Source organism: Thunnus thynnus, chromosome 10 (assembly GCF_963924715.1).
Source record: "Thunnus thynnus chromosome 10, fThuThy2.1, whole genome shotgun sequence".
Classification (NCBI taxonomy): domain Eukaryota; kingdom Metazoa; phylum Chordata; class Actinopteri; order Scombriformes; family Scombridae; genus Thunnus; species Thunnus thynnus.
Genome location: NC_089526.1, coordinates 12,220,883 through 12,234,061, shown reverse-complemented (window position 1 = coordinate 12,234,061; position 13,179 = coordinate 12,220,883). Strand labels below are relative to the sequence as shown.

The window sequence follows — 13,179 nt, the reverse complement described above, 5'->3', positions numbered from 1 at the left end:
TGTTGAGTGCTTCTCGACAGAATCGTGTATTGATTGCGTGGAAGTTAATGGCGGAGTCATATTTTTCTGTGTGCATCTGACTCAACCCTCCTGTCACCCTTTCTTCCTTGCTATCTGTTCTTATGATTCATTAGCAGCACCACAGAACCTTCTGTTTTGTTTATTCTATTTATTCTGAATAAGCTGCCAGTTATAACCGGCTCCACTGCCTTCATCTTTATCTTCCCACCTATAACTCCACTATTCCCCATTGATCTAATCATATGCTCCGTCTCCTGTTCTCTTTTTACAGGATTTCAAAAACAGCACCTGCTAATTACACAGTAAACACATCCAAAAACCAGTCTGATACCCAAGGTTATTTTTGGATTCTTTTTTATTTTGTCGTGCTTTGTATCTTTCCCCTATAAAGAAATAGTTAGCTATATATCAACAATGACAAATGGACTCTAAAATAAACAAGAGTGAAAGACAGGAGAAGAGACGACTAGGCACAGGAGACGAAGAGAGAGAAATACTGGGAAAGAGAGGAAAGGTAAGAGGAAAAGTGTGAAAAAAGACAGCAATTTCTCTACAGTAGAACCAAAAACAAACCATGGGAAGTGTACATTTTCTTTAACATTTACAATTATAATAATAACAACAGCAATAATAATAACAGTAACAACAATCATAATTGTTCAAATAATAATAATAATTAATAAAAAATCAATAAGACCTCTGGTTTCTCATAAAGACAAATGATTTTTTTTATTCTTTTCTTTATTTTCTTTAAAGATCACTGGACAGTAGTTTGTTCGGCTTTGCACCTCTATAGGCTAATATTCTGTGTTAGTATAGTTGCTTCATAATGCGTTTCAATAGTAAACTGTTTTCTTATTTCTTAAAAGTTTCATTTAATTTATGTTGCTCTTCTTTTTTTTATACAAATAAGGAATTCAGAGATATGTATACTTGATCTGTCAACATGTTCACTGTATGTATGAATGTGTGCATGTATCTGCATATGTGTGGTAGTATTCAGAAAAAATATCCATCCATTTTATTTTCTCCTTCATTCCTTTTGCTATCACTCCTTTTGCCCTTCTTATTAAGACTTTTAAACCTTTTTATCCTCTTAATGACATTCTAAAATAATTAAGCTTTTCTTTAATGCCTTAGCAAGTCATATTCCTTTCTTCTTTGTTGGGAACATAGCCCAACACTAATCCTTTCATTACCAGGGGCCAACAAAGGAGGAGCGATAGAGGGGGACAGAGAGAGAGAAAGAGAGATATAAGGGAGAGGGGAGAGGATGGTAACAGGTGAACGGAGAGAAAGGAGGAGATGGAGGGTAAATTAAAAGAAATGAAAACCACCTTTCCTTCACTGTTGCAGCGAGAGGAAAGGAGAACCACTAAAACCTAATTTTTTTTAACAAATTATTGGCAGGCCACCCAACAGGGATAGCAAAACAGGACAGTTAACTTCTTCATAAAGTATGGATACTTCCCGGGACTCTGGGCTTACACTCTCCAGTGTTCTTAGGGAATTATATATGAGTTCTCGCTCTGTAGACAAGATGCTTTGGCAATTTGAAAAATTTCAATTTTCTAGCATCAAGCGCTCAATAGCTCCTGGTCAGGCCCCCCACCTCTTTCGGTTCCCCCTCGCTCCTCACACACTGCTCCCACTGTCTCCGCCAGTTAAAGATTGAGCTTTGTGAAATGGATGGTTTTCTCCAGGCATGGAATTATAGCAGTCATCTGCCTCTAATTCCTTTTCCACTTTGGCGGCTGCACGGGCAGAGTGCCGGTTTTCTTTGTGCTCCCCATTTCCCTCTCAATCAAAATAATTATGGCATCATTTCTTTTTTGTCTACATCCACCTCACCCCCCCCCCCCCCCCCCACCCACCTCTCCATTTCCCCTAGTTTCTTCGACTTACAGAATATGGCACAGTCGTTAATGGCTGGTGGGTCTATAGGCTCTCTCTCTCAGTCTGTTTCTGGGTGTGTATGGAGGATATGGAATGGAATGGAGTGGGATGGATTGGCTGTGTGCAGTAACTGTATACAGTCGTTTTCAGAAGGCTGCCTGTTATGGCGTGTTGTATAGAGGTGTGTGCGTGTGCGTGTGTGTGTGTATACTGTATATAAGGTGGGAGATAGGGAGAGGGAGGGATAGGGGATGAGGTCAGAAGAGAAGGGGATAAGGATAGGAGAAGGGCTACAGTAGGTACTCCTTCTTGCCCTGGCTGGCGTCGTTCCCATTGAGGAAGGCTTCCTGCACCTCGCCATGTTCATCCAACCCACTGGCCTCATGGGTAAGATAGGAACCTGGATGAAGAGAGATTGAGAGAGAGAAAGAGAGAGCGAGAGACAGAGAGAGAAACAGGTAGAGAGAGAGACATAGAGAGAGAGACGAAGAGGGAGATTGCGGAGGGAAGGTTAGGTGGCAAAGCGTCATGATCATTGCAGCGCCATGCAGCATTATCAAACCAGTCAGAGCTAATATTATTGAGTACCATACCTGTGACAGATTAATTCATTAGTTAACTGATTGTTAGGTCAATACCAAGCAAGAATAGGCTCTCGGGTACGGTACGAGCCTACCGGCGGAAATTAAAGGTAGGAGATGGATGTGTGAATAGTAGAGGCCGAATAGGAGGGGGAAGTTGAGAAGATAATAGAGAATAAAAGAGAGGGAGGAGAAATTGGCAGAAAAGGGTGGAGGGAAGGTTAGGTGCAACAGAACAATGACATGCTTGCGTCACTAAGAAAACCCATCAAACATATTTTAACACTCCTCAGGTTCATATGATTAATGATTTCAGCGGAGTGCAGGTTACAAAGAGCAAGAAGTGCTCAAGTCATCTTCCTGCTTGAGTGTCCCAACACTCCAGGGGTGAGTGACACTCTCATTCTCCTAACCGCAGAGGTTGACTGGCATGCTGACAGACAAAGTGGGCTGAAGACAAAGGCCTAATGGCCCTGTCTCAACACTGATTGGTTGTAATGGTCCTGTCTCTTTGCTGATTCGTGGTCAAGCCATACTGAATGTTGACTGACAGCTTGTCTAGCCATAGGGTAAGTAATAGCTCATTGCAGCCTGCTACAGTGTTCCCGGATCATTTCTTGGCAGCTGTGGTACACAGTCGAAGGCTGCCAACACAGGGGCACTTAAAAAGATAGGGAGCGCAGGGAGGCTTCTTTTAATGGATGAGCCTTGATACACTGACATATAGTCATAAAACATGGGGACCACACCTACATTTCCCACCCCACCCTATCATCCGCTATCTTGGCCAAGGTCATCCATCATGGACAGTGCCCGGGTGGAGAGGAGCATCCCATCCTATCTGCCTTGCACTAGCAACTTTACACCTTGGTTTAAAAGATTGTTTTTCAAAGAATAGGGGTGTAACTGGCCTCCAATGATTTTTTTTTTACCGCGTGTTTCACTAGAAAGTGTAGAAACGAGACAACGTGCCCATGAAAAATGTGATAAAACACTTTGATTGCGAAGACATGTCTCTTGGTACTTAAAGAAACCTCCTTGTGTGTTTGTGTGTGTATGTGTTACCTTTCTGTCGGACGGAGCACCAGATGGTGACAATGAGGACACAGATGACGGTGAAAACCAGCAATGCCAGAACGCCACCTATCACTGCAAAAGGTACTGCGCTGTGAGTCTCTACCACTGCACCAGGATCTAAGAAAGAACAAGAGAAACAAATAGCTTGTGTGGGTGGAGTGTGGGATATATAAAGCGAAAATGTGGAATAAAGGGAGAGAGAAATGCAGGTAAAGAAACAGAGACAAAGAAAGAGATGGATCAAAAATGAAAACAGGTGAGATGCTGTAGGAAAAAAAAGAGATAAAAGTGATAGAAAGAAAACACATTAAAACGCCAATGTGGGAGAGAGTAAAGGGAGCGAGACAGGAGAAAAGAGAAGTCGATATCTACCACCCAACTTGCATTATCACCTTTCATCTCCCCCCACTGCACAAAATGCCAGACAGACAGAATGGGTGGGAAAAGGGTGGAGAAATGAGGAGAGTGAATAAAGAAATAAGTACGTCAGCCTCTAAAAACCCACTCCACCTGTCAAGAGCACAATGTTTTTTGAATGAGGGAAACTTGTGTGTGTGTGTTTACACCTTGAGTGCAGCCCTGGGAAATGAAATCAAACACTTCACCACAAGATGAGTGAAGAGAGATAAAAAGGTAAAAAAGCAATTTAAATTCGGTGACATTTTGTGGTCTAAAACTGCAGTCGCACTTAGGAATTATTCATGTCAATCTTACCTTCTACTAACTTTACACACTCCTTTAAAGTAAAGGACAAATACGAAAATAAAAATAGAGGAATGATGACAGGACATACGGGTTAGTGTTAAAACATTTAGTCTATTAATCAGTTAGTCAAGTGACAGAAAATTGAATGACATCAAGAAGGTCATTTATTAGGCGAAAATGCTAAATATTCATTGGATCCAGATTCTCAAATGTGTTTTATACACACAAAAAGAATAATTTGGGGTTTTTGACTGCTGATTGGACAAAATAACCAATTAAAAGACAGACTCTGAGAAACTGTGATGGGTGGTTTTTTTTGTATTTTCTGTCATTTTTTAGACCAAAAAAACAAAATTAATAATCAATTGATTAGTTCCAGCACTATTATAGACCATAAAGAAAAATAAAGGCAAACCTTGACAGAAACACGGTATGTCTATGCACAATTTCAGCGGTAAATACTGGCTGACAACAATAAAAGCAGGTGATAGACAGGAAGGATATAAAGAAAATGAAGGAAAATGGTTGCAATTTTATGAATAAAGGTAATTTGTACTGCAAAAATATAACTCTTTGAGTCTGGACTTAAATACTGAGACAGTGTCTGACTTGGTGACAATAACAAAAAGCTTCTTTTTTATGGGGCTGGCGAGACCAATAAGAGGCAAGGAGACAGTGTTATTGATGCAGTTCCTGCACCTTAACAGAGCAGAATTAAAACATGAATCATTAATACAGTGCTAACACATAGAGATCAGGAAAGAAATAGAAAGTGATGAAAGAGGTGAAGGAAAGGAAGAAGAGCATGGATTGACAACTGAAGAAAAGACGATACGTCCTTGTGCAAGTATTTCTTGGTCTTGGTGTCTCATTGAGTGCTGTGTAAAGTGCATCGCTTTCCTGCTTATGTGTATGATCAAGTATTGGCATAAGTGTGTGGTATGATAGAATGAATGAATCGCTGCCTCTGTAGACACACAGGACACGTGTGATTTAACTGCAATAGGATCAAGCAGTGGGCCCAGGCAGTATTTCACAGGGGATGAAAAAGCAAGCACTCAGATGCTCGGCCTTACCTCATGCCACCCTGTTCTTAATCCACCCCGGTCCAAAGCTCCACAGGAAATGACTGACAGTATTAATAGTGTCTTGTTTCTCTGAGGAGCCTCTCAGATGATACATCAACATCGACTAAACGTTCACCAAAGTGTTCGAGGCATGGCTTTTCCTATGACTCTCTCTGACATTTCCACGCATGCCCAGCAGGTGAACAACCTCTTTCTGCCAGAGATGACGGCAGCAGCGACTGAAGAACAAGAAGAATTCTCCCGTTCCCTTCACTTCATCTCTCCTTTTAAGTAACAGAGAGGAGACAGAGAGCAGGCAAAGGTGTAGAGAGAAAGAAGAGATACCAGTGAGCATGTGTTTGTGTGAGTGTATGTATAAGATAAAGAGATTCTTTGGATAAAAAGATAGGGAGACTAGTGAAAGAGGGTGTGTAGTTTTACACACAACACATACACAATAGCAGTGTAGCATAGTAGCGCCGAGCAGCCTTTCTTTCTCCAGCTGTCACTCTGGGAGAATACGATTAGACAACCACCTGGATCCCTGATCTATCTTTCTTTCTTTCTCTCGTTCTCCCTCTATCTGTATATGTGTGTGTTTGTATGTGTGTGTGTTCAGATCAATGTTTATGTAGCATCTCCCTCACCCTCCAGAGGCCAGTGTCAGTCAGCAAAAGGCTGGATGCGCTGCCAGTTCCTTAAACTCTTAACGCAGATTCATTAACAGTACCCACCAATCACCATGAGAACCACCAAAGACCACACACATGCACACACATAGGTACACAAATGCTGACTGGGCAATGTGTGTGGGGAGCATCAAACAGTCAGTGATAAGAAAGAGAGAGGGAGTGGGTGGTTGTGCGTGGTGCATACCCAAGCGTCTGCAGGCACATACGCTCATGTAGATGCGGGGTAAAGGAAGGTTGCAGCAGAAAAAGTGTGTGTGTGTGTGCGTGTGTGTGTGTGGGCCACCTGAGAGCCATCAAATGAGTAGGGGAGTGGAAGACACCAAAGGAGAACAAAAAGGACGAGTAGGCAGATGGAGGGTAGCAGAGGCAGAGTAAAAAGGTGTGTGTGTGTTACCTTTCGGGTCCGGGGCAAAGCGGCGTGTTAGGAGGGTTGGGGTGGTGGGATGGGAGGTGATTGGTTTGGTGGTAGGAGTGGGAGGGACCGTGGTAGTGAGTGACACATTATCTACAGACAGACAAGGAATGGGAACATACACATACACAAATACTATTATCTACAACATGCAGTGACATTTCAACACAGTGTTTGCAGGGTTTTATAGCAAAGTTCCTACTGCGTATTAAATATGACATGTTTTATTATGGATGAACAATAAATGAGTTTCTTGGCTGCTGTGCCTCAGCATCCTGCTCGATTATCATTGGATGGAAGTCTTAAAGACAGCTCATTTCTTCCAATGTGTTTTGAGAAGAGGCAAAGGTTTAAAATACACATACAAATATTTCAAACATGCTGATCAGCAATTGAGGCTGATGCCATTTAGATACCAGAGACAAATGTTACTAATTATTTTTTCCAAATTGACTGTGTGTGTGAAATTGAATCGATCTCGACCCCTGACAAGCGATAAGGACACAGACAAATTATGCTCTCTGGCTGACATCTATACCAGCTGAGGGGGTTAAAGAAGACATTTACAATGGGAAAGACATGCTTTAAAGCAGGGGTTGAAGAGAATCACACCTGGCAGACTGACATTCATCTATGAGGCAATTGGAATATATAGGAACACATTCTCTATCACTGACACATTTTCTATGGTACAATGGCAGGAGAGACAGAGACATTGTCTGTGACAGATGCATTCCCAATGGAACAGTGCCATGCTGGGACTGTCTCATTCAATGCCGAACAATAGCTTGGATCTTGACACATTCTCCAAATCAGTGGCTGAGACACAATAGTAGGCAGAGAGGTAGAAAGAGACAAGTTCATATTGCCGTTAAAGACAAAAATAATGGCTGACAAGAGCTAAAAGGGAGATAGAGGAGTGGGTGTGAGTGTGCATGTCTGTGTGTGTGCGCATCAGCACTTTCAGAGTGAATAACATGCCACTTCATCAAACAATCTCTATGAAACTGCAATGTGTGAGGTAGTCTATGTACTTCAAGTCTCAGGACACACACAGATACATACACACACACACGCGCGCACACACATAAACAACACATGTTCATGCACATTTGCTTACACACAAATGCATAATTGCCATTACACTCACACAAACAGAAATCACACACAAACACCCCCCCCACACACACACACACTGCCCTTTCTGCTCAGGAATAATTTATTGGTAAGTATTCCTCTGTCTCTTCTCTCCCTTTCTCCCACTGGCCCTGAGATCATCAATCTCTTTTTGCACTCCTCTTATGTCAGCACTATAACTCCCCCCTCCCACTTTTTTCCTCTCTTAAAGCCCAACCTTAGTAGTCTTCTCTCTCTGTAAAGAAATGTACATGATGCGAAGTGTATTTTATGGAAAAGATAGAGTTTTCTGTGAAGAAAAGTGAGACGGAGGAGAAAATGTAGACTGGAACTGATAGAGAAAGAGAAATTACCCTACAATTAACCGAGTGTGTATCTCTGTTGTCGTTCTCCTGTATGAGTGCATATGCGTTGCATGTGTGTGTGTGCATGTGGATGTCACTTGAGCTTGAGGGCTGAGGATTAATGGCCAGGGTTGCTGCACTAATTAACTGGACGCTGATTAATTTCTCACGAATGACCTAAAAATTGTTATTTCTCACCATTTCCAACCTTTTCTTATCTTCCTGCAAACATCTCTCACTTTCCCAAACCAAACTCCCTTCCCATATCTGCACCCCTTTCCCTCCTTCACTTCCTTTCATTCCGCTGCCTCTCTGGTTTCATTCCTCCGTGACTACATTCCCTCACTGCCTCTCTTCAACTTAATTAAGGAGAATGCCATACAGCTGTCATTCTCTTGGCCGATAGTGTCCTTTTTTCCCCACATCATATTGTTATTCATTAACACTACATGGCTGCCAATCAGGCACAAAGCCCATGTTATTTCCAGGGATGGATGTGGTGGCACTTGCGATAATGATGTTTCTCCTCGTATCTCATTCTCGCAGAAGTGCGCCTGAGGATACCGCGCCGCCATTTTGGATGAGCCCTGTTATTCCTTTATGTTTGGTGTTCCTGATTATAGGTGCCTTGCCCAGAGCAGTGGTGACTTCAGCTGTCAATCAGTGCACTGAATGTTAGACATTGGTCAGAGGTGCACTGTTGAGGCCATAAAGACCAACACTGATTGGCCGAGGACTCATTCAAAATTTACTCAGACCTGGATAAAGGTGCGTTGTCATGTGTGGAGGAAAACAGCGCTGAAGACAATTTTTTTTCAAACAAATTTACTCTGCATTATCTCTGTCTGGCTTCCTCTGCCACTAGCCCCCAACCTTTTTCCACTTTCATTCTCATTCTATGTTTTTTTTGCAAGTCTTGCTTCATTAAATGGAGGTCTATGTTTTTCATTCCAATTATCCTGACGGCTCATTACAACAGCCAAGGAGACACATACTAATCCCTGGTCACCTGGTATCCCTCTCTATCTCACTGTGTACCCATCCTTTCATCTTTCTATCACTCCCCTCTGCTTTCCATGGATCTTTCTATATTCTTCCTCCCACTCATTTATATGCACACATACCCACCTACACATTCATATATTGTATATGTAAGTGTGTGTTACATATATGCAAAAACAAAGGTTATGATATTGTAACCCTTGTTCTATAAGCACAGGCAGAGCCCTCTACTGGACTCTATGGGTAATGCTCTCCTCCAATCACACGCATGCATTTGCTCACTGAAATTTTCATGTACGTAGTCGGCCAATCAGGATGCGCCTACTGATTCTCTGTGTCTCACACAGTGTGAGGCACACAAGTCAGCGCCTCACTGCCACTCTCATCCAGAAACCACTTCAGTGGACAGCATAGGAGTGGCAGGGTCTATAGGTAGAGGGCTCTGCCTGTGCTTAGAGAATTACGGTTACAATATCATAGCCTTCTATTTCACCATGGTGGTTGGTGGTCATGGTGTTGTTGTCTGTTCTAACCAACACATGTCTCCCCTGAACCAGAGTCAGGAAGTGTTTGAGAACCATGAGCACCACCTGAAGTTCAAGGAGATTGATGTGTAGGTTTTCCTCTAAAGGCCACGCACGACCTATCGCTCTTGTAAGGCAGGTGCCTACCCAACCCGTCAGGGACGTATCTGTGAACATCGCTATGTAGGAGGTCACTCGACCCAGCAGTGTCCCCATTGACGGATGCTGTGAGGACTCCCAATAGCGCAGATCCTCCTACACTGATGGGGGAACATTCACCCTATGGTCCTTGTGCCTCTTGGGGTCCAAGTGCAGGCTGGTGGACTACCTTTGTAGGTGGCACATGTGTAGGAGCCCCAGCAGGAACACTGGATGACCCACTGCCATGAGCCCCAACACCTGCATGACAGAAAAACGTGCTAACATAAAAAGCTGTCACCACTGCTCCCCATTGAGTCCAAGGACTGCCTGCTACAGGGCCGTCTGTCTGGAGTCCGACAGGACAGCCATGCACTGGTTCAGGATGCAGAGATTCAAAATGGGTTTGAAACATCCTCTGTCTGTCGTGTGGGAATGATTGATTTGATTTGATTGATTTTTAGCAACAGGTTCTGGATCTCCATGAGGAGAGAATCCATTTCTTTTGGAGAATAGATTTATCTCCTTGATACCCAAGAATGGAGGAGGAACATTACAGAATTGGAGTGAACAACCCAGGCTCAGTCTTTTGTCCATCCACTCCATTAACGCACAACTGTGACGCCAGTCCTCGTAAAACCGTGTCAGGTAGTGGGCGACCAGCTGGGGGGCAGCAGCCAGAAAGCTGTGGTACTCTGATTCGGCCCTCCCCACCACCAAACCCACCATAAACGGAAGACTGGCCTATGGGGTGGCTGATATCGAAACGGCCAAGCTGACGGTGTGGTCCATTAACGCATCACCATCAGCTGCGTCAACACAGCATTAGATGTTGTGTCAGTGTGTCCATTTTTCTCCCTATTTCCAACGGAAATAACCAGATGGGAGCAGAACAAACCTGATTTCTCCTTTTTTTGGTTTGCGTATGGGCCTGGGGCATTATTCTCTAAAGATGAAATAGCGCCAGCAGCCATGCTATCATTAACCCAAGAGACATGCTGTGTATGCTGGTCCCGTGAGGGATAGCGCTGAAAACAGCGGGAGACAGTGCCGACACTAAGCAGACATTAAGTGTATTCTCCCAAGCCAGTGTGTGAATGTAAGGCGTTATTCCTCAGTGAGGAGATAATGCTATTCACCGCATCACCGTCAGCCGGAGAGACGAGCTGCTCTGGCTGGTCCGATAGATTACGTTACCAGCGAGCACAGTGAGAGATAGAGCTGACATTAAGCAGACATGAAGCGTCCTCTCCCCGGCCAGTGTGTGAGCGCAAGGCGTTATTCCTCAGTGAGGAAAAAAGGCCGCTTGCCACATCATTGTCAGCTGAAGAGGCAAGCTGTGCTGGTTCGATAGATAATAGTACCAGCGAGCGTTTCTTTCTAACAACATCATGCCTAACATAGTACTCGTGAATGGGCTCAGCATTGAGCTTTTTTCGGCTAGCACAGCCTGCAGCTGAATGAGGCCACTCGCCGTCTGCTTCCCTAACAGAGGGAAGAGAGGCAGGGGCGTCAGCTGAGTGAATGTTCTCTGCATTACACAGCCTGTGTGTGCAGCTGGATGAAGCAGGCTGGGCCGCTATCATCACAGCATCATGGAGGGCTGAAGATGGGAGGGTGGAGGATTTTGGTCTTTGGTCGATGTAATTTGTTTTCATGAAAAACATCTTCAACACAGTGAGTTTTTCAATCTGGCATGGGCCATTCCGCAGTCGTGGGGAGGTATCTAGCGGTATGCCGCTGCAACGTCCAACACACCCAGGTTGTTAGCTACTGAGGCTAGCTGCGCGCCCAGCCGGAATATTTTCTCCAAGTGTTCCAGTGTGTCCCTATCCACCAGCAGGATGGGGAGGGGGGATTTAACACACTACCAAATGTCCAGGAGCTGAGGCAAAACAAATGTGGGTTGAGCCAGATGAACCAGGCCGTAAAAGCCTTCATGTAGCTGGCTAACTGGTTTGGAGCCGTGAAAGCCGTACACGCTTTGCTTGTAGCAGGGCAACAGTGTTGAAAATGGAGGAAGTCATTGGCAGAAAATGCAGGGCAGTGGCTGAATCATGCCCCTCTCTGCGTGGTCTCAACCAAAGCGGAGCAGAGGAGATGTCTGGCGGCGTGGGTGGGGGTGGCGGCAGCGGCAAAGAAGCCAGGGCGCGACGGGCAGGAATGAGCTTGCGGAGCAGCGACTCCATCCGTGGAGGTCAAGAGTAAGATCAGTGTGCAGATTGGCCGTTGCTGAGGTGAAAAGGATGAGAGTGGCAGTGAGGCGCTGCGTTACATATTGTGAGAGACACATGGAGTTGGTTGGTGTGTCCTGATTGGCCTGCTGTGTACATGCAAATTTCAATGGGTGATTGCATGCGTGTGATTGGAGGAGCGTACTACCCATAGAGTCCAGTAGAGGGCGGAGCCTGTGTGAGACGGAACTAACAATTCTTATCTCCTCATCTCTACCTCTCTCCCTCTCTCTTTCCTTCTCTCTCCTTCTCCCTCACTCTCTCATGCAATTCAATTCTAATGGGTTTTATTGGCTTGGCGATTCATCTGAGTGCAGCAGCTCAGTTCAATTACATAAGGGAGCCCTCCAGGCTTTCACCAGACAATCAGCAACATTCTCCTCCCAGTCACATGCACACGCATGCACATGCACCCTCACGCATACACATACATAAAAAATCCAATTTCTCTTTAACAATGGTGGCGCAGATGAAACAACCAATAGAGGCCACATCCTTTCCGCATTCTGCAGATACTAGTTGTCTGTGTGTGTGTGTGTGTGTGTGCATGTGTATGAGTGTGTAATGAGTGTGTATGTCCTCCAATGTGTGCTTGCTCTATGATTCATTCAAAACAATTTCTCACATTTATATCATTAGTATATTTCTGAAAGTTGCAGAAAGTTAATTTCATCGTATTAACTTGTGCACACAGAAACACGCACACTGACAATTTCACTCTCTTTCTCTAAATCATAAACACATTACAGCATGTGCGCGCGCACACACACACACACACAAGCTTACTTACATGTACACACAAGTGTGAACAGTTAAATAAAGCTCAACTTCAATGCATCACGTCTTTGCCACGGCTTGCACTCCCTGGAGTTTCCCACCTCTCACTCTCTGTTCTTCACCAGCATTAAGCCCATCTTCCTTCATAAAGTGACAGCGCCTAAAGCACCTGCAACAAATTGGCAGCCACTTTTGCCCGAGTTTGTGCTCAGTGTACAGACCCTGATGGTAGATAACTCTCACAGAGGGAAAGTTGACATGAAATGAGAGCGAGGGAGACGAGAGAGAGCGATGGTAGTTTTTCTGCACCTGCAATGAAATGGTTTCTTTTCTGCTGACTCATCCTTTTACAACACTCTTCCTCGAGCGCTCCCTCCTTTCTCCCCCAGTGCACCCTGGGATTCCCTCTGGGAAGGCTGGGAGCCAACTAAACTGACATTCCGTTTATCTGACAGGCTGTGGTACTGAATGTTAACCTGCGTTCGACCTCCATCGTCCTTCTTCTCTCCCTTTTCATCCCTCCATCACCCTCCTCCCTCTCTACACCTCCCTTCCTCCCTCTCTGCGTTCAT

At 44.4% G+C, this 13,179-nt stretch overlaps 1 protein-coding gene across 7 annotated transcripts in view; it reads right to left on the bottom strand.

Annotated features, from left to right (window-relative positions):
• Positions 1-358: 358 nt before the first annotated feature.
• Positions 359-13,179, bottom strand: part of cadm4 (cell adhesion molecule 4) — a 156,121-nt gene continuing 143,300 nt past the window's right edge. For 3 of the 7 annotated variants that reach the window (XM_067600971.1, XM_067600977.1, XM_067600970.1), the window contains exons 7-9: positions 6,434-6,544; positions 3,564-3,692; positions 359-2,317 (exon numbers count right to left, since the gene is read on the bottom strand). In XM_067600971.1, coding sequence (XP_067457072.1) covers positions 2,208-2,317; positions 3,564-3,692; positions 6,434-6,544 — 350 coding nt within the window. In that variant the 3' untranslated portion in view covers positions 359-2,207. Of the gene's footprint in view, positions 2,318-2,510; positions 2,590-3,563; positions 3,693-3,717; positions 4,312-4,337; positions 5,632-6,433; positions 6,545-13,179 lie in introns of those variants that run through there. The other 4 variants (XM_067600972.1, XM_067600973.1, XM_067600975.1 and 1 more) reach the window with 4 other exon arrangements.